The sequence below is a fragment of the Sinohyriopsis cumingii genome, chromosome 16 (genome assembly GCF_028554795.1).
Source record: "Sinohyriopsis cumingii isolate HCF-2022 chromosome 16, ASM2855479v2, whole genome shotgun sequence".
Classification (NCBI taxonomy): domain Eukaryota; kingdom Metazoa; phylum Mollusca; class Bivalvia; order Unionida; family Unionidae; genus Sinohyriopsis; species Sinohyriopsis cumingii.
The window spans coordinates 57,328,647-57,352,064 of record NC_142976.1 but is presented as its reverse complement, the minus strand read 5'-3'; the positions used below and the strand labels follow the sequence as shown (position 1 = coordinate 57,352,064).

The following is a 23,418-nucleotide window of genomic DNA, read 5'->3' as shown; positions in this document are numbered from 1 at the left end:
TTAAGGGCGTTTGAAGCTCTTCCTTGCTTTCCTTCCTTGTTTTCATTTGAATGGCACTTAAGGAATCCAGCTGATAGTTGGACTAACTCAGATTAATAATACTCATAATGGAAAAGTTTTACTTCCTGTCTTTGCTCCTTTCTGGTAAAAGAATTGCAGGACATCCGTATCACATAAATATCATTCTACGCCAAGGTGATACAAAACCTCAGGTATGGATATATATGCGTCTTTCTGAATAAAGTTGAAGTCCTGAAAAATCACGACACTTTTGTCTCAGCTCATAGCCTTGGCCACGAACTGTGTAATAATGAAAACAACGCGACAGAGGAAATTAGAAAAGATGCCAGGAGACTAAGAAAATTTGCCGCTGGCGTCTGTTACAACTTTATGGTCTTAACTTAGAGCGAAAACCAACAAGTTTTGTAAAATTCAAAAAATGATTTATTTCCTTAAAATACAACGTGAATATTTAAAAATAACTTAAGATATTGTGAATGAAATTCCAAATAGTCATAAACGTTCTATCACAAGTCCAAATGTATGAAGTTACAATTGAATCCATTGGTGTTGCAAATAAATTCCAATACTGAATGTGTTGTTGATGTGTCTGTAGTCTCGAACGTGCTAACTTGTCCATGGCCTGGAATATGGGAATGTGCTACTATATCTTCGCTAGCCAAGGTTCCGGTAACCCTATCCACACCTATGCATATCGAACAGATATTTCTGAGCTTCTGTGAATTTCAAATATGAACACTGTTCCTACGTGATCGAGACAAAGGAAGCACACAAGCTCGAATGGACTGATAAATAAGCAATTTTCCCGTGTCGGTCCGTGTTTGCAGAAATACCTTTCGACATCGTAGCGATATGACTGAAAAATTGTTAAAGCTACGTTAAAAATCCAAATCACATCACAAATACACTTCACTCAAATACACCTGTAATGGCTTCCCTCTGCTGCATACTTTCGATGTTAAACTTCCGAAGTATCTTTTTTAGGTTAATGGCAACCACCGTTTTCAGCATACAATGCACCACGCTATTGCTTAGCTAGCATTACATACTAACAGAGGTAACACATGAAATCGAATAGATGTCGCTAGGACAAAGCACCAAAATAACTGTTAGATCCGCCAAGGTGTAGATAGGGTTATCGAAACCTTGGCTAGCGAAGATGCTGCTACTAATAATAACAAATTACCAGCAAATAGGCTTTATGTTTTGGTTAAAATCTTGCTGCCATTAAGAACAATTAATAGAATTATGATAAATTTGTCTCAAGTAGATACAAAATGACATCTTGTGCGAAAAAGATATGAAATGAGTCGATTTGTCTTGGTCATAAATAAATTCATTTCGATGAAAAAAAGCGTGGCTCAGATATAGCAAGTACTGTGTACTATGTTTTTGTAAATCCTTTTGTTGCGGTGTGTGTTTCTGTATGTGCGTGTTTTTGTGTCTTTGTTTAAATATTGTCAAGTTCTGATCTGCGCAGATACCATTTGATTGGCCAGGTTGTGAATTTTTCATCTGTCAAGTTTTGGTTTGATCGAACTGATTGTGACGACTAATGCAAAGTACTTACAATAAATACTGCTGCTTGCACGCACAGGACTCGATATAAATTCCTAGACGGTTGAGACAAAAGACACAATTTATTAGCATTTTCACAAATCATTTTTTCTCCCGATTGTAAAGTGTTTTATAGGTACCGCATGCTCTTATCACTCAATAAGACTGCGCAAAATATAAATAGGGGTCATACTACTTATATATGTTATTAAAATTCAATTATTATCTTTCAATCAGCTTGTCATATGGTAGATTATATCAATTTTCGGTTAATTAATTGTGCATCGGATCTATATACTACATATACGTCGCTACGATACATTTTGTCTGAGGTGTTCCAAATACATCATCCGAGCTGAAATTACTTTCATCGGAGATTCTGAGCTCTTCTAACACGCAGAGTTGTATCACTGCTTTACTGCAGAAAAATAAAATCCCATTGTTGTTTTTTTTTTGTTTTGTTTTGTTTCATGTCAATCCATGATCTTATTCCAATCTATATTTACATTTAAAAACTAGATGTAAATAAACGAAAAATTCAAGTTATCATTGGAGGTGGATCTGTTATAATGTACATGCCGTGTCAAAAGGATGATTCAAAATACAAGAAAATGAACTATTTGTTGCTCATCTATTGCAGGCCAAGCAATTGCTCCATTTTTTGTCTCGTGTACTACAAATTAATTTTGTAAGCATTTTAGATGTGTTAAATGAAGTATGAGTTACATATATGCATAGAACTTCGTCTCATATCAGCAATTACTTAGTCAAATCAAGTGATTAAAAAAAAATGTAGTAATTTATTATTTAACAATCGTCTGATCAGTTGTACATTTTTAATATGGGCGATTCCAGCATATACGATTGGCTGCTCCTCGCCGTTCAGGATGATTGCGGTTTCCATATATATACAAATTACTCGATTTATCCTCTTTTAGTTGTCTACCAGAGCGTGTATCCTGAAAACTTTGAATAACGGCCGCCATACACGGCGTTACCGTAATTTTCACGCAGCTTAACCCAAATTTTCTGGTCAACGTCACAGTGTACAATAGCCGAATTTGATCCCTGGTCGTACTTGGGACTGGTGGGTGGGTTTCCAGCATATACGATTGCCTGCTCCTCGCCGTTCAGGACGATTGCGGTTTCCACATAGTTTCCTTGGTAAGAAAGGATGCTGGCAGTGAAGAAATACGTACCAGACGCTGGACAACTGAACATACCCGTTGTGGTATCGAACGCTCCTCCTTCGTTATAATCCAGACGGTCAAACTTAATAGTTTGGTTTGGCCCCAGACCAGAGAGACTTTGGGACAAGTAAGCTGAGAAAGCGACGTGTCCTGCAACTAGTCCTTTCAGTTTTGTACGGTTTCCTGCAGAAGATGAAAGGGTTAAGATAGCTGGCTTAAAATGAAAATCAAGCGCATCCACTACGATAAAGTGATAAAATGTAATCTTCGTGCATAATTATAAAGTATTGTGACCTGTCTTTTAACTCAAAACTTTGTTAATCTTCGTCAGTTTTACGCTACATTCTCAAATCTTATTTTTTGGGCCCAACACGATGCAAGTGGAAGAGTTAAGCGGTCTTTCGTGTGGATGAATCAGAAGAACCCATATGATACTATAACAATGGATTGCCGACTACTGAAGCTTGAACATAACTAGTCTCGAGGATAGAACTGAGAAGCAGAGAGGTACACGAGTGTTTAACCGTTTGGTCATCACTTCCTTGAAGAGGCAGATTTTAGTTGGGCCATCTATACATGGCACCTTCAGAGCATATATCAATCGAGTGTATAAGGACTCCTCCAGATACTATCCTCGCATTTTAAATATTTTAAATACGCCTGAATTAAAATCGGGCATTTATGATTACTGAAGACTAAATTTTATCAAACAAAAACCTAAAGAATCTATTAGTGTGACAATTAATCCAAAGTAAACCTTCAGGTTGACCGTAGATGACAGTCCTATTAAAGTCTTGGCTTTAAGGAAGCCGTTTAATCGGAGCTTGATCTAGAGGCGCACAATGAACAACGATACATCATACTGAGTAGAAGGTCACTAAGTTTATGGTTTGTACGCAATCATAATTTGATTGAAATGGAGACCTACTTCAGATTGACACGTACTTATCATTTCGTGGATCTGCAGGGCACCTATACGAGGTCGTGTTTTGTTGACCATTCTGTGCACCAGTCAAATTACATCTCATGCTGCTGAAAGTTACAAACGGCATTAGAGACAAATCGTTGCTAATATTAATTCTCCATAACACGAAATACAAGACCATACCAGTTAAGCTATTAAAACTTGACAGGGAATTCTAAAGGTTATGAGCTTTTTTTGGTGCCTTTCATATCTTGTCCTAATTTTAAAACTATAAACATTGTAGAAAAAAAACAAGTAACAAACAGCAGTAGATGTTTCGTAGTTGAGCAATGTAGAACATAACAATTTATAAATTCTTTCTTCGTAAAAACAACTGTGGACTGGAATCATCTCAGTGACAGTGTTGTGTGCGCGCAAACTGTGGAGAGCTTCAAGACAAATCTTAAAACATTCTACTAACTTTTTAGTGGCGCTCTCTTCCGCTGAAAATTTATCTCGTAATTGGCCCTGCACTCTGTATATTCAGATTCAGATATCTCCATTATGTCGGAGATCTCGATTTTAGTCAGACTGCATGCAACCGCAGATGCGCGTATGTGTGCTCCATCCTGTTTAAACACATCTTGAGGTGTCACACGTCCGGGTAAGGTGGTCTCTGAGGCAACTGCAGAATCCGAAGAAAATAAAGGATCCTGGATAATGGGATGGTCAACAATTTACTTTTAACTTGACCGAACCAGAGATTAAACTCGGGTTCATGTGGTATAAAGCGATATGAAGGCCTACTATCTCAGGTTCAAAATTATACGAAATAAAATACGAGCGAGTAGCAGTAATTTTATTATGATTATCAGAGCAATGAACCGTCAAAATGTACTCACCGTTCATTTGCTGCGATGTCCAGTCATGTGTATCAATTTGCAACCTCTCTTGAGAATTCGCCGCGTTTTCAAAATCTTGTGGAAGATCAACATACTGTTTCCTCAACAGGAATCTGCGAGTTTTGTTGACGTCATCATTATGTTGCTGAATTTCCGGAACACCATTTTCTACCATATGTTCTCGAAAACTATACTTATATTTTTTGGTATCCGTTTCTTTATCATGAGCAGGCTGTCGATCATCCTCAGCAAAGTAGTGCCAGAGACCCTCTATATTGACCAATCTATTTTTCAGTTCATTCAGTTCCCTTGCACACTTTTCTCCTGCTTTGCCTGTCCGCACATTCAAGTCTTCAACAGCAGCCAGGCGCCGCTCAGCTTTAGAAAGTCGTTTCTGAAGCGCCTCCACGTGTTTGAGCTTTTCATTCTGATTTAAGACAAGTTTCTCTAATTTGTAAACTGTCTTTAAAAGTTTAGCAATCTGTTCCTCCTGAGTATCGGCAAATGCCAAACCTACAGTGCATACTGCTTCAAGACCCACCAGCAATGACAGCAAAGTAGAAACTTTCATCATTGGTCCCTGCAAAGACTAAACGATACTGAAACGTTTGGTGATGATGTTTTAATTGTAGTACTGATAAATGACACTGTAGTGGGGAAGACAATAGCTTATCGGTTGTGACGTTGTAGTGGGGAATATAATAGCTTATCGGTTGTGATGACCGATTTACTCATGATGCCTCTTCACATGGTCTCTGCTGTTCATGTTTTGGTACAGGTTTTAACAAGTCGCGCCGAGTTATATCCCAAGCTCAGAAAACCAGTGAACCCTTATGATGGGCCGAATGGTCCAATATCCTATGTAAAGCAATGCAACATAAAATTAAAAAAGTTTTAAAAATAGTCCGTATGAAAATGCAAGGGTCCACCAAGAAAGTCAGATTACCTCTTCATATTGCTCTTACGATTTTTCTCCCGAGAAAAAAACATACACAGAGTTAAAATTCTTTCCATACATAGCAAGTCCAACATACAATTTATTGAATTTATACAAGAAACACATTAGTCTGACATTTTCGATTTGTGATCAATGTCAGTGGAACCTGTTCTAAAACCTACTTGTTCTTCTCATAATCAACCCGTTATCATCCTGGCAATGATTTAGTCCGTTACTTTTACAATGGAAGTTGCCAAGTTTTCCTGGATGAGCTTTCCTTTATATTTATATTCAAGACAAATTTACTCTTTTACGAACCATGTTTAAAATGTTAACAAAAACAAGCATTAACTCATCATCGAAGTGCTTCAACAATCTCTGTACATTTGATCCCCACTGCCTACATTTGTCTTTAAATGCGGGACTTGGATCGCAGTTGGCTATGCAGTTGAGAAACTTTATTCGAATATTAGTCTTGCTGTTTGCTGTATTCGAGTTACTAACGCCAAACAAAGGTCATGACCTACCCTTTCACATTTAAGTGACCAGATAAATAATACAATTCCTGGAATATCACTTCATGTCCATAAAAATATTGCATGTTCTACAAATCCTGGTGAGTGGAGTGACCTTTAGTAAATACCACTCCCTTTTACATCAAATAGGTCACGGAAGCCCACTTTTATATATATATAAAATTGCAATTATTGTAGCTCAATTGTTTTATACGTATGCAGTAATATTCGTAAAACGTGCTGGGAGCATCAGTCTTGACTAATACGCACTGCTAAAATAGTGTTTTCGGAGCCGACATCCAGAAAATACATTCAGGCTGACAATACAGATATTTTTTCACCATTAAATCAATTGTTCTTCCGAGTTGCAGACACAAGGTATGGCAATCTAACAATACAGATATATTAGTAAACTAACCATTTATTTTGAATTTCTGTATCCAATGCATAGTTTCCTTTCTGAAAACGTCTCTGATATTCAAAATATATGCAAACCTAAGGCATGAATTACAGAAAAATACAATGAAAATGACTTTAAGCTCTATTTCCAAAGGAATATTTCTAAGCAATATCCCTAGTGAATTGCTCTGAATGCAGATTTTATTTCTCAAATGCAGGTGAAACTATTTTTGTACAAAATCTGTCCAGGTAACCTTTACATGTATTCTTCTGGAATTCTTAAATAATGATAATGTATTCGAAGATTTTGATGACCACTGTTTATTACTATGACTTACTATAAATACTAAATAGTACAGTAGACTTTTCATCCCCTCGCTTCAACATTAGGGATATTTATATTATATATTATTTACATATGTTTATCCTTCTTTCTATCATCTTGCGTACCTGTAACTCTTTCTCCTCTTACATCCATCAATCTTGCCAATGTAGTTGTCTGCATGACAACCATGTGCAGGAAATGTTTTGGACTTCCTTCGATTTGGATATCTGGGTGCTGTCTCCACCGTAAAATGTACCACAAAAAAAAACTTAAATTTCTGTGGTATTTATTTTTGTTCAAAACCAAACTTGATAAAAGAAGTCACAGCAGGAAGGCACAAGTGTGTGTTTGTATGTGTGTATGTGTGTGTGTTTTGGATTCTTAACGTAGCTTTAACAATTTTTCAGTCATATCGCTAAGATATCAGCAGTGTGACAGTTTATAGTGATGCCTAGCACTGGGGCATCATGCCGCAGACATGTAACCCAGTCACATTATCCTGACACCAGGTCGACCAGTCCTAACACTAACCTCGTAATGCTGAGCACCAAGCGAGGCAGCTGTTAGTACCATTTTTGTAAGTCTTTGATATGACTAGACCGGGGATCGAACCCACGACCTCCCGCATCCGAGGCGGACGCTCTAACCACCAGGCCACTGGAGCGGTCGAGGGCACAAGTGAGATATAATGAAGTTAACGTGTTTTGGGTTAAAAAAAAACACCTGGATCACTGTTTGACACGGGTGGGTGTCAGAGAGACAAGTGGGTGTAAGATGATACTGTTTAGGTAATATGTAATTACTGGGGATTCGCAACATGTAATTAATTAATGGGGATTCGCAACATCTGTAAAAGCTGTTATAGTTTATGATGCGGATGTGGTGTTGAACAGCACAACACGTGTAGATTATTTAGTTCTGATGCAATTGGAGAACAATGCCTTGGCCAAGGATACTTGCCAAACTGGGTAATCTGATAGTAAGATTCAACCCTGCACCCTTATGACTGGGAGGCTGACATGCTAACGACTGTTTCGATCGGTCAGCTCTGACAACATACAGGAGTTTATATTTAACATGATCAAAATCAAGATGCTACATTAGAGCTTTCATGCTCAACATACAAACTATTTTGGCGGGAAAAAAAAGACATTTACAGACACAAACTTGTTTTTTATCAGTGCATTAAGAAAATAACCTCAAATACTGTCCTGCATAGTTTTATTAAATTAAAATGTAATGAACACTAAAAATTTTGTGTACATAAAACATGAGAGCATAACCATATCAATTTACTTATACTAATATATTAATACATAAAATACAGCTATTTACAAATAGTCTGATATAGAGGAAAAACGTCTGTACTTTTTGGAAAAACAAAACATTTATCTGTAGCAATGAAAGACTTGAAGCATCTGTGGCCATTTCAGGCTTTTTTCAAACCTCATACTCCTTTCAAATAATAACAAAGGTTTTGACGATATAATTACATAACTTCATTGTGTAATGACAGAGTAAAAGAAAATGTCACATTTTCAACATTTAAAAGCAGTGGTAAAACTTACTGCATTCTTTAATTTAATTGATTAAAATGCCTCTATTTACACTTATTTCTATTTTTTTTAAAAGAACGAATAATGTAACATGAAATACACCGAGTGATATATACTGTGTTGTTCATAATTCTTCATACCATACAAATTTTCAAGCACCATCAATTCATTATTTTTGGTCACCTAATTTTTCTTACACAGCACTTTCTTCTGACTAAAAGTGTGCGAATTTTAGAGATCATTATTATTTTACCAAAGTTTATTTTGCACATCTCAAAAATAACGAATTTCATAAGGTACCGATTTCTTGGGATTTCACGGTTGTTACAAACTATGAATTTAAGACCCAAAGAAATGAATTTTTATTGTGGAAACCAGAGCAATAGTTTCCAAATCATGACTTTAAAGACCCAGTGAAGAGTATTTTTATTGTGGAAACAATAGCAAAAGTTTCCAAATCAACATACATAAGTAAATTTGTTACAAAACCATGATATATGTATGATACACATGAAAATAAATGAATTCAAGGTAGTAACAAATATATGAAAAATTACATTTATATGTTATGAAATCAAAAAAAAAAACATCAATGCGTTTAAGAGTGATTACTCATGGCTATTCTAAGTTGACTAACTGATGGATTGGCATTCTAAAAGACACATAGAACGTAATATTACTACTTGATTATAGGCTTTCACAAATATTCACTGGATATATGGACTCTAATGATGAAGTTGAAATATAGCATTCAACAATTAGAGTTACTCCACTTTCTATGAAGGTAAAGATAAATGTTTTCCCATGATCAAAATAAGCAAGTGAAGCCAATGAAAATGCAAATAAGCCTGAGAATACAGTAAAGTGAGATCTTCAATGATAAATTCAAAATTAAACAGTAAAAGGCATATTCATATATATGTACAATCATACATAACTAAAAATCTGAAAATGGTACACATCTGTACCATGTATGAATTCAAATGGACTTTTACAACCTCTCAGACTGTTTAAGTATATTTAGTCATAATCACTGTGCTGTGTGAATGCTACTAAGCATGTCTACAATGACAACACCTATTGTGCTGGTGTCGACACAAATCTCCCACAACTTTAATTTGTTGGGTGAAGTGTCTGCTTTGTTCAAAAATCAACAAAAGTGTTTATATATCGACTGAAAACACAAGTAACATTCATGATTCACAGGTGAGACAAACTAAACTTTGAAACACAAAAACAATTCATACAATAATCACTGTCATGTGAACACAGAAAAGGCATATTTTTATTATACAAACAATCACTGGATGCTACACCGTGGTCGAGAAAATATTGTAGGAAACCTGGGACTAGATTATTGAAAAAATACTTGAAAACAATCCAGAAATCCGGTCTTTTATATTAAAACAAGCAAACATGCAAATATGTGTCAAGCCTCACTGGTAAAATATTATTTTACCTTACTCCCTCACCAATACATGTTTGTCACCTGACAGGGCAGGTTTCACAGGTAAATGTTACCTTACACCACTTACCAATGAAAGAATGACATCAAGCAAAACACTCAGCAAATGTGCATTATACAAATAGTGCTTTGCATCTCTGGTACAGAAAACTTACCTTAGTGGTCTCCTCCACATAATTACAAACTATTTATAACACACAATATTATATATTACAATTTTGTCCCATAGACAGAGACATGAGGTAACTGAGCAATGTTTTCCTGTATCATCATCAAACAGTACACTTCTCTGAATAGGGAGACCATGACAGTATGACAACTTTTTATATTTGTAATTTTTAATTACAAGTAATATCAACAGATCTGTTAATGGATGATAATTAAAAATCGGAGTATATACTGTACTCCCTCAATGTAACACTGTCAAAGGGAATCCGAGTATACTGCCTCAGACTGAAGCACATGCCATATATGACATTCCCTCAATATAATGCCATCCATAGATGTCAAAGTATACAGCATTAATGTGAAACTGCCTTATAATGAAGTACATGATACATGTAATGTAATGCTTCTTAGTGGAACTGGATCCAAGACCATCCTTGCCTTAAACAAGAAAAGTGTTATAATGAAGGGTATTATAGTTCAGAGTGATTTAATGTACAGGTCACATACTTTTGGATATCTCATGTGGACTCATGTTTGCACAGCCAATTTACAAGCTCATCAACAACACACAGAACTACCCATCCATCCAAAATATCAAACTGAAGAGATACTATAACAATAAATATCCCTTCCCCAATTTCCTTTAAATTTCAACCTGTATATAAATATCAACTGACTGTAAATGACAAACTCTTGTGGTTCCTTTAGTGTCTGGTATAGGCAGGTTTTGTTTTAATTGAAAATTTGTACTGTATAATTTGTTATGCATGCAGACCAATTAGAGCTACCCCCACATTTGATAACATCAACATCAGGAGATACGGTCATTTTAAATTTGTGAACACAAGTACAAGCTGATGTCTCTAAATGGATGACATGGAAAATCATATATCCTACTAAATGCAACATTCACTGCTGTTAAGACAAATATGCACCTCTTTGCATTTTGTCCACTAAGTGGTTTACAACAACATAAAATCTTTCTGCTTATTTTATTGAACTATAGAAAGGTTCATAACTTTAAAATGAGTAATATTTCTTCAATACATCCAATTAAACGCATAAAATACACATGCTTACAATATGCTTTATGTGCTTACATATACACAATTACACACACATACAGGTATAGTGAAATGACAGCACAATATCTGAGGTGCACAATATGTGAGGTGAAAAGCCGTTTCAACCATGACCTTCCGCTGTACAATGAAGTGTTTGGTGTGAATGTATACTATTTCCTGTAATAAAAAAACAAAACAAATGCATTTAATTATATTACAGGATCAATGCCATTTAGAAATTGTTACATCTAACACTTTCTAATACACTGAGTAACAATACCGCCACTAAGCTTCTCTGACGGACTTTTCTGATAAATGCATAATACTCTTAGCTGTAAGGCAAGACAGATAGATTACGGTTCATAACATAACAAAAGCCAGCATCTGCTTATTTTAACAGCTATCAAAGGACTGACAAGATATAACTATAATTAAATGTGTTTAACAAATATGCAAAATATAAATGCTGACAGGGCAGGCTTGCAAAATTAAAAAATTAGCATCATGTACAAAATGAAATTTGACCCAAAAATATTAGCTCAATAATAATTATTAACTGACATGCATAAGTTCTGTGAGAAAAAGGAAGTGTCAACAAGCATCCATATTTTAAGGTACTGAACAAGCATCCATATTTTAAGGTACTGAGTACAAATATCTAGAGGGTAAAATATAAATACTAATGTCATTTAAAAACTTATTTAGCAACTTTTAATAATCATAATAAACCTAATTTTTAAAAAATATAAATAATAGTCTAGTTAATGTTAATTACAAGTCTGGAAGACATTAAAAATCAAGTTAATTGAGTCTAGATTGTTAAACCATGGACAATTCATTTTTTGGTATCATGAAATACACTGTAAAGTTTCCAATTAGTGTGGCACATTTAGTACAAATGATTCCAGATACACATTCTAAACATGCATAATTTGTTTGAATATATATGCTATTTTTGTCTTAAAAGCTCCTCTCTGTAGGTATTTAGTACGTAATTTCTGTACTTAATAAATGACATGTAAGAATAACAATTAAATGTCAATAATTATTGGTGTCATCAAGAAAGTTGCTGGCAAAAAATAAGCATGTCTATGGACTTCTACAATGGTGGCCAGGTACTAAACTGGGTCAAGAAAAGAGCACATCAGGTCGAATGATCAAAATATAGATACTACGCACTGTTTTCAACATGAACCTATTTTATTGTGACATCACCCCTTTAGGGTAACCTAGTCCCAAATGTCCACATACTTCAACATCTAATTTTGCCATATCTGTTTGTTGGGTTGTAAATAACGACCTTCCATAGGAATATGGATGTACAAGGATTGAAATAAAGTAAATAATCACCATTTAATGGTATGTGAAATCAAATTTTTTTTAAAGAGACCCATTACAGAAATAATCTGTACTGAATGCATGTATGACCTGCATGACTTTTTGGGTCAATAAATGACTTCAAAGAACCCAACTCAAGTTGAGTAGAAAATAAGTTTATCACTTTGTTAAGCCTTTCAGTAGCATAAAATTCGAGTACAAACCAAACATGCTTATAAATCCCATGTATGATACAATAATAGTGGTTAATAGGCTGAATAATTCTTTAGCAAATTATAGAAGTCAAACACTTAAAGAAACATTATTAACTGATTAATAAGGAATTTTCTACAAAAAGTGATAGTATTAAGCTCGGGTGAAGTTTTTCTTTTGTAATTAAAGAGGTTTATTTACCAAACTCCCAAGTGTCCTACAGTTGGACAGCCTATCAGTTCCCATATTAATGCTTCATCACCTCTGTAGTACCAGCTCACTGAATCAAACACGCTTACCATGCTGTTATCATTTTATAACCATTGGATTCATATGATTTGTAAAATTCTTCAACAATAAAGTCTGAATTTTATTTTAACTTTAATAATGAAGTGTTCCATAATTTGTTTACCAAAACAGACTGACAGTCTCAAAATGCAAATGTAGGTAAGTAAGTTCATTTTCACCTGTTTGCCCCTGTATGATAAAGGGAGGTAAATGAGACACTTAAGATTCAGAATTAAACCTGATGATCAATGAATAGAGTGGTTCTGCTAGTGGTAATACCAGATGCATAAAATCACATTGCCTGTCAAACTCAAGTGCACTTTACCCTAAACATATACATTTACAGGTCCAATTTTACTTCCTCAGGATGAAAATGTTTTATAGTAAATGAATATAAAAATATCTAAGCAATACTTTATAACAGATAATCATATGAAAATGTCAAACTATTAGAAGACATTTATAGAAAGAAGGAAGAAAAAGATTTTATTGTAGTTAATTGTAACATAGACTACACCCAAAGATGGCAAGATATACAAACAAACAGATTTAACACAAGAAATCAAGTGCATATGACAAGAGAAAGCTTGTGCTTTTCTAGTATCATGACTGGAGAAATAACAGTATTGCTATAACATCTTTATAAGACAGCGTCAAGGTCAAGTCAAAAACTTTCCCAGACTGTTATTAAGTGTACACCTCTAAAATACATACCAAACTACAAAATGTCTATACAATTTTTTTTCACATACATATCGTTTGTATCATGTATTTACCATAGTAGAACAATGTTAAGGAATATGCCTTTCATCACATGACTGATGTCTTTCAGCATATGAACTTCTGCCATGACCAAATCACACACAAACTGTCAAAAACTCCCTGATGTCCATCATCACTTGAGCATTTTTTTCACACTAAAAAAAATAAACATTAATATCAATACATTTAAAGCCTAAAAATGTACACTGATCGACCCAGCTAATAGGTACCGATTCTAATTTCATATTTACAGGAAACAAATCCATAGTTGCAATGTTTTTCATCACCTTCTACTGGTATTCACAGTGCAGGAGTATGCCATTTACTCACCTTCCTATGTGTGTATGATTTATGTTTTCTAGTGTAGAACAATGACAGGGAATATCCCTGTCTTTCATCACAAGAAGGTCTTCCATAATCTTAGTGCTGGATAAGAATTATGCATTTGAGAGTCGGCAAATCCTCAGGCATGATGAAAAAATCTAACCCTCAAGTGGAATTTTTCAATCCAACACCAAAGCATATGAAGAATTCTATCAATATTCCTCCTGGAAAACCAGCACAGGATTAATTTTCAATTAATAAAGCATCTTCATGTTTATTATAAGATTCCTCATTTTTGAGCAAAAGAGAAGTAATATACTGATTGGAAAAATAAAAATGGCCAAGCATATTGACAACTTAAATATTATAAAGTACCAAAAATAAAGTTAGTACAATAAGACTATGTGGTAATCACACACAGACTGCACACTGATCACACTCAAAACTGTACAATTACCATACCCGAACTGTACAGAGGTCATATTCAGACTGTACTTTTACCACACTACGACTACAGAGTGATCACACTCGGACTGTATAAATACCTCACTTACACTGTAGAGTATCCACACTCTGACTGTACAGTTAACCAGACTTTGACTGTACAGTTACCACACTTGGACCATACTAAAGATTTGTAGTGATATCTCATGATGAACATTACTTGATCCTTGTACCACAACTGATATATTGTTCTAGATTTCAAATAATGGAAGTTTTAGAAAGCTTGAATATACATGTAAACAATGAACTTTACAGCTGAAACCCTGTGTATTTAAAGTGATCGTAGAACAGACTTAAAGAATGTGAATGACACTATGAACATACTTTTCTCCTTAAACCTCATCTATTGCCTTCAAAAATATGGTGAGGAGGTAGAGAGGATCACAACCTTTATAATCAGTGAAGAAAAATTACAAGAAATGAGTATACCTGTGAAATATGTCAATCCTTGATACATGTTTCATTGCTATAACCAAGCAAAGAAGAATAGTTAACTATAATCAGAGATTAAATTCCAACTATCAGCCAATCAAAAGTGACTTATCAAATGCAAACTTCTTTGTGATTGCTTGTCACAAAATGACAGGCTCCAACTCAAGCTGTCAAGTTTCATCATCTCCAGACTAACAACTTCAAGTGGAAGAAGCAGGGACTTTGATTTAAAAAACTCTGAGGTGGTAACAGAATTATCTGTTTTACAAAGACTGATGGATTTACTAAGAATTTAAATTTCAATTTACAAGCTTCTTTTGAAAACCTATATTATATATTACTTTCTAATTCTCTCTCTCCCTAACCCCCTCTTACACAAAGCAGTACTGATAAGATCCTGACTACACACAGTCATATGTATATTATCATTTCATTCCTTCAACATTACAATTGTTGCTACATCAGGTACAATGTTATTTCGAGCCACAGCTAAAAAAAGATGCATCTTGTTTTAACCCATAATTACCTGCAATATTTCCTTACTTATCCTGAATACAAATAAACCTGATTAACCAGTAAGTATGAGCCTGAGAAAATATTTTCAGAAGGTTGTCCCACCATGATCATTCATACCGAGTGAGCCAATCTGATTAGAAACTGACTGATTTACTGAATGGTTAGCCTTTAATGACACACGAACATAAATTTATGCTGTGGCAATTGTAGTAAATAATGTTGCCCAGAGACACACCACAGGCCTGGTCAGGGTATTGCTTAAATCTGCACCCTTTCTGGTTGCAAGACAGCATGCTAATCGCTTCCTGATTAAATGGGTCAAAAAGAAACTGATTAGATGAAATTAAATGCTTTATTACATGTCAAAAGGTCAATAATAATCCAGACCCTGTTCACCAACCTTCCTATCACAAAACTTAATTAACATCCCAAAAGTCTGACAGTAACATCACAGGGAATAAAGTCCAAATCTTAGTCCATGAAGGGCTCTTTCTTAACTTGAACTATCCCCACTGCAAGCTTAGCTTGAATGATAAATAAACACTCCAAGCAATTCATCAGTTTTTAGTTATAAGCTCAAGTCTGTCTTCTGTGCCAAAATGTTTAAAGATATATAAGGCCAGATGATTGTAAAATTATAAATTAAAAAAATGGCATGTCAGTCATATTTACACATTAAATTCTCATTATGATGACATTCATTGTATCAGAATATTCACATAACAACGAAAAATATGCTGGAATGAACACACAATTCAATTTTACCATTGCAATGGAATATACGAATTCTGACACCAATGTAGATGTTTTGAAACAATGATGCAAATTACCTATATAAACTAAACATTACAATGAATCTGCCTCAAGGCCTGAAATCACTAGCATGGGTTAATCCTTAATGAAGAGAGAACAATTATCGACCAGGATTTCTGATCTACCACTAGCACCCTGGTGCTAGCTAGTGCACACAATATATCAAGTACATCGTTGATAACTGGCGCTTGAAATAATCTGGTATAACTTCACACATGCCAAACCATGGCGAGGAAAAAGTGTAATCCAAGTGGACAAAACGAGTAATCCAAGCAGAAAAAGAGTAATCCACATATAACATAATAAAATTCAATGAGCATACATACAAAATGACTTATTTACCCCTCTGCCCTTTTGACATCAATTACTGCTTCAAGTTTTCATATATAGCACTTTGAGCTTTAAAAAGCAACAGATTCTCATACTGCATTTCAAAACACTTTGTACCAGCTGAGATTATGAATGTTTTGCACACCAGTAGAGAACCAAGTGCTGGGTTACAGAGCCTGGATCTGAATTCAGTTTTATTTTTGTTAACAATACTGAACAACCTCTCGTAGTCAGCATAAGAATGGTAAAGAACCAATATTCCTTTCATAACATGAAAATAAAGAGGAAATTTATATCTTCCAGTTATTGGGTCTTTTAACTGGAAAATAAGGTGCCATTGCACATCAACTCTGTCTGCATGAAATACATTGTCAGGTAGAATGCCAACTTGATACTTCAGGAGTTCTCCTTCTAACTTATCAGCAGCCTTTCCTGCAGCAAGGTGCATCATATGACAGGGACAACCTGATATGTACACTGACTGAGACATTTTTCAAAAATATAGAATGCAACTTCTTTATGAATTTTCATGGCTTCTGCAATTTTAAGTGAATTATCTTCTGCTAAACACCTAACAATATTTGATGATTTTGTTCTTACACATGCATATTTTCTGCAATCAGAGTTTTGGAATCAGGAAACATCCATTTAAACAAAGGACCTACACAGTCTTCTACTGCTAGGGGTTGTCCGTTTTCTATTAAGAACTTGATACATAACGCCTCTGCATTTAAAAAGTTTGTCTACAGTTTATATCTGCTGTAAAAAAGAAGTTATCTTAGTATTTGGAGTTAGTAAAACAAGCTAATTCAAGGTTTCTTTGTTTTACCATGAAAACCATTATTAAAATCCTTTACACATACCCTGCAATGGACATGAAGCTGCCCTAAAATGGAACATTGTATTGTGTAATTCACATATTCATCTTTGAATCAGTTATTCATCTTTTTCTAATCCATCTGAAATTATTTGAAAAACATTTTTGCTCTAACACACACATTGTCTAGAATAAATCTGACTTTTAGTACCAAATACCTACAGACTGGTTCTGTACCAGATATGAATTAGAACACAGAATCTGCAAGACTAAAACTTAGAAAACCAGTCTGTTCTCTCCTAACTATGCCATACAGCTGCTATAAACAGACATGACGGTCAAAAGTTTAAGCAGAAACCAGCATGTTTCTTGCAAATACGGCAGCTGCTATAAATAGAACATAATACTGTGAGGAAATGGCATGCAAGTCTAGGGACAAGCGTACTTTTATGCTGCAGTTACGCAGAAGCCGTCTTTTCTAGAATACTGTCTGAAAGATTAATGGGATATTAATACAAATGTGAAAACAAATGATTAATTTTTTGGGGAAGGGGATATACCGAAAACACGTAATCTGAATACATTTACGTATAGGGTGTAATTTAGTGAAAATAGCGTAATGATTATGCCAAAAGCATAATGGATGGCATGTATGTAACTTGTTTGCAGCATCTCTCTTATTATGACATGGTGTGTACTGCCAAACAAGAAAGAGAATTCATACCAAAAAAGGTACCTAAATCAAAACAATGACGAGCTGAATGCAACAAAGTTGGTCATTGTAATGAGAGCTGCATATATATATATATATATATATATATATATATATATATATATATATATATATATATATATATATATATATATATCTTGGACACACTGGATAACAGTCATGACCAAGTTATCTATACAAGGTTTTAATCCATTCAGGAATTCAGGAATGTTCTTACATAAACCGAATGTTCCACAAAAAAAGTAAGGCCCTGAAGCTAGCATGAATTGAATTGCACAAATCTTGCAAAATGAGACAATTATTTACTTCTTTTCTTTTACTTCTTTTCAACATGAATACTGAAGTCAAACTTTTCAACAATCCTCATTTCTCTGCTGTATAATAAAGTAACAATAATTTACAAACCAAGGCTTTGCTTATCTAACTAAAATAACCGTCTCATCAGCAGTTTAGGTGGTTGCTGAATTCAAGGTGATTTAAAAAAAAAATAAATATCATAGTCCAGACATATCTTGAATGATGTTATCATGCACATTTTGCCTCCATCTTCAAAACAAGTATCAACAGATGAATAAGCAATGGAACTCAACTAACCCTCTTGTCTATCATGAGTGTGCTATAAGATTCCTAGACTGGTTCTCTGTTCAAAGGGTTTAACTTGTAAGTGTATCTACAAAGATGGGAACCAACTGGTTAATGTATACAAACACCACATGGATGAGTAATGTGGCTGAATTCCATTACACTAAATAGTTTCTCTCTCTTAGACAAGTTTTGATTACAATCTTTTCTCTTTTTAAAAAAACCTCATCTCCAACACAAAAATAAACTGGAGTGATTCCATCCTAACTTCTTAATTACCATTAAAAAGTCTGATAATGAGACTCTGCTACTATCAATTACATCAGTGGTTCCCAACCCCCAGGCTGCAACCCAAATCAGGATCATGGAGGGTTGCCTGGATTGTTTTATTCAGGGTGGCAAAACTTATCAAAATGAGAAAACAGGGTCATGAGGCTCAGAAAAACCATTTTTTATGGTTGTGGCCAAAAAAGGTTGGGAACCAATGAATTAAATGGTGGTCCCTCAGCATCAAGTGACACCTCAAATAACACAAGCTATGGCATGGGTCACAATAAATTCCCTCATTATAATGTAATACATCAAGTAACACAAGATCAGGGATAGGCACAACAAATTCCCTCAATATAAAGTGACACCTTACAAAACACAAGCTCAGGCATGGGTCACAATAAATTCCCTCACAATAATGTAACACCTCAAATAACACAAGCTTGGGCATGGTTCACAATAAATTCTTGGCTAATGAAACTGAGCATGATGCATATCATTGGTTCTTGGCTAATGAAAACCGTGAGTGACTACATATCATTAGTTCTTGGCTAATGACAAACTTTTATAATGTGATTTCATATCATTAGTTCCTGGCTAATGATAAACAATTATAATGCAATTCATATCATTAGTTCTTGGCTAATGATAAACAATTATAATGTGATTTCATATCATTAGATCTTGGATAATGACAAACATTTATAACGTGATTTCTTGCCATTAGTTCTTGGCTAATGACAAACAATTATAATGCAATTTCATATCATTAGTTCTTGGCTAATGACAACAAATTATAATGCAATTTCATATCATTAGTTCTTGGCTAATGATAAACAATTATAATGAGATTTCATATCATTAGTTCCTGGCTCATGACAACCAATTATGTGATTTCATATCATTAGTTCTTGGCTAATGACAAACATTTATGTCATTTCATATTGTTAGTTCTTGGCTAATGACAAACAATTATAATGTGATTTCATATCATTAGTTCTTGGCCAATGACAAACAATTATGTTGTTTCATATCGTCAGTTCTTGGCCAATGACAACCAATTATAATGCGATTTCATATCATTAGTTCTCGGCTAATGACAAACAATTATGAGATTTCATATCATTAGTCCTTGGCTAATGACAAACAATTATAATGCAATTTCATATCATTAATTCTTGGCTAATGATAAACAATTATGAGATTTCATATCATTGGTTCTTGGCTAATGACAAACAATTATAATGAGATTTCATATCATTAGTTCTTGGCTAATGACAACCAATTATGTGATTTCATATCATTAGTTCTTGGCTAATGACAAACAATTATAATGCAATTTCATATCATTAGTTCTTGGCTAATGACAAACAATTATGATGAGATTTAATATCATTAGTTCTTGGCTAATGACAACCAATTATGTGATTTCATATCATTAGTTCTTGGCTAATGACAAACAATTATAATGAGATTTCATATCGTTAGTTCTTGGCTAATGACAACCAATTATGTTGTTTCATATCATCAGTTCATGGCTAATGAGAATGAAGTATAATGTAACATCCCAATAGTTTTTTACTCAAGAGAGCTAATTATAATGTGGTTTCATATCATTAGTTGTTTGCTCATAAGACCCAATCATAGTTTAAGCAATAAGAACCAATCATAACATGGTTTCATCATATCACTAGTTTTTGGTTAATGAAAACCTAATTAAAACATGGTTTCAGATAATTAGGTTTAGGCTATTCATAACCACTTATAGCATGTTTTCAGATCATTAGTTCTTGGCTAATGAAAACAAATTATAACCTGGTTTCATAACATTACTTTTTGGCTAATGACCAAGAATTATATTATGGTTTCATATCAGTGGTTTCTGGATAATGACAAACAAATATAATGTGCCCTGTTTGTGTGTGCCCTTTACATAGAACACTCAAGTCTACCCTTATCTCATTATAAAACAACCTCACTTATAGTGTGCTTTACCTTGAAGCACCCAAGAAAATCATTATAAAGAGGGAATACTATGCACATAACATCACTTCTAGAGAAAGAATAAATTACAAAAGCATTTCCTATTCAGCTTGAACCTCTGCATTAATTTATTTTTTTAGTGACACTTGTTTCTGATGAATGAATAAGTTGGCATGGTTATTTAAATTTATGGTATGTTGATCTTTGCAACTAGTTGTAATACAAATTTAGAGAAGAAAAATTTATCCTGTGTAAATATTTTGAACCAATTCTATCACATTGAGTAGGTCAATTATATCATCAATGGAAAATTTCTGCATGATTTTATCGAGGCAAGCAAGATAACCTAGGGATAAATCATGAAATATAACACTGTGGAAAGAAATAATCATACAAATATATGGAAAATCATTTTTAAAAATTCATAGGATATTATAAAAATGAGAAATGCACAAATGTTGTTATACTATACAAGGGAACACTGCACACCAATTTTTTTCTCCAAAAATGTTAGGAATTTGAAGACAAGTTGAAAACCCAAACCATAATAATAGAAATTAAAAGAAAGGAAAGAAACTAAAAACGGCAAAATCAAATAACATATTCCAGTTCTCAAATAATATACAAATATCTAATGATGGTGCCCAGCATACTGTATATTATCTATTTAAAAGTCAATAGGGAATAGAACAAAAACAAGAATTTAAAAATACTTTCATCATGTGGAGTTTGTGTTTGACAGACAATAAAATGTAGTCAGGTTCAATTATTATATGCAACCTAAAACTTCATCTTTCAACTGTAACCCTAAAATCATCACATTTAAAGTTTGTCTTTCTACACCTAAACTCTGACATAATCCGTGCTGGTCTTTATCGTCATTAATAAAGACCACAATACACAACATTTATAAATATCAACTGCCAATTAATTTTGGTCAGCTAAAATTTTCACTGGAATGATTTTAATTATGCTGATTTAAGGTGATTCAACTTTCTCAGTCTTTATTTCATTGACTAGTTAATTTATAACTGCTACTGCTGCTGCAAAATCACTGGCCAAGGTAGGTCACTCCACACACGACAGTGTGGGTATCAATCATAGTTTATAAATGCAGTGGAGTGCACTCCATATCCTAATGAGAGAACATTTGTCAAGAAGCCCCTGTGTTTTCTGGCACCAGGCAGGCAGGCTTTGGCTGGTACAAGGTTACAGATGCTATATGTTGGTTCGGCATCACCTGTGGATAAACCGACAAATGCAAGGACAACACTTTAGTGACAATGCAGATATTTCTATATCATAAATTTTGAACATTCAGTAAATTAGCCATTCTTGCAAGAAAATCTGGCAATTAACTTACAAACTTCATGCATCATTTGTTGCTATTAATGTTAATTACACTTTTTCAAATTAATGTCTCACTAAATTCATGATAACTCTATATAATTTAAATTACTCACAAGAGATAGCTGAAACTAATTGCATAGTTGGTGAAATATGCAAAAGGGCAACAGGAGGGTTTTGTGTAACCATGCTAACAATGTATTCACATAAAAAGGCTCTATACAAAAAAGAAAAATTACTTGCATGAAAGTCTGATCAGGTTATCTAAGCCACACAGACATGTCAAGTAAAATTCATTGCATAACTCCTTTGATATAATGCAATTCCAGATATAATGTGGCACCAATATGGACATGACAAAATTCATTTCACTGTAAAATGATTTGGGCTGAAGGAAAGCAGTGTGAAGCTTAGTGTTATATCTTTATTTCCTTTAAAAACACTGATATTTTAAATATTTTGATAATTCTTTTTATACCAAGGTCTGGTATACAATGCTATTCTCTTTATACATTGGTTAGGTATATATAGCATGGTTCTCATTGTAATGCAGTTTAGTGCACAACACTGCTGGTAGTAATGAATACCAAATACCATGAGAGAGCTTAGTTTTTGCACAGTGTGCTAACAAGGTTTTACCACAACAAAAATACAAGTCAAACAGTTTTTAAATGTATTTAAAAAATGCAAAATACGATTTCCTTTTTCATGAAAACCCAATCTAATCATCTAGTAATTAGTTCAAACATTCCAATCAGATTTCTACAAATTCCTACAAAATGCTGCAAGCAATGGGGATGAAAATTCTGATTTTGCACAAAACTCTCCTAATAGGCAGTGAGGGTAGGGTGTCTTTATATCTTGACCCAGATGACTTACTGATTTGTAATTATTCTTGTCCTCTCCCATCATGGCCATTCTTGAACAGGAAATGTGTTCACAAAACATGTATGCACCACCACTACCTCATGTACTACCCCCCAGACCAATGTACATAAAAAAAACTAATCCTACATGCAAAATTTAGCCAAAGTCACTGAAGCACAGGATTTAGGATCAAGTGAGCACTTCTGGTATATTGATGTTCTCATAAAAAAACTATACATACCAAAGTTCCATTTCTTTTTGTAGAGTAATCAAACAAACTTAACAAAACTCAATGAAACACAAAATAGGTTATGGTG

The 23,418-nt window shown here is 34.1% G+C and overlaps 2 protein-coding genes across 2 annotated transcripts in view; both read right to left on the bottom strand.

Moving 5' to 3' along the window:
• Positions 1 to 477: 477 nt before the first annotated feature.
• LOC149780478 (uncharacterized) lies at positions 478 to 5,229 on the bottom strand. Its single transcript, XM_089936386.1, has 2 exons — positions 4,575 to 5,229; positions 478 to 2,951 (listed from the first exon to the last, which is right to left on the bottom strand). The coding sequence occupies exons 1-2, from the start codon at positions 5,146 to 5,148 to the stop codon at positions 2,521 to 2,523; spliced, it is 1,005 nt and encodes a 334-aa protein (XP_089792512.1). The 5' UTR covers positions 5,149 to 5,229; the 3' UTR covers positions 478 to 2,520.
• A 13,011-nt stretch (positions 5,230 to 18,240) lies between these two features.
• Positions 18,241 to 23,418, bottom strand: part of LOC149780477 (phagosome assembly factor 1-like) — a 90,807-nt gene continuing 85,629 nt past the window's right edge. Inside the window, exon 14 of the mRNA XM_089937438.1 lies at positions 18,241 to 22,127. Within this exon, the coding sequence (XP_089793564.1) occupies positions 22,041 to 22,127 (87 nt within the window). The 3' untranslated portion in view covers positions 18,241 to 22,040. The remainder of the gene's footprint in view (positions 22,128 to 23,418) is intronic.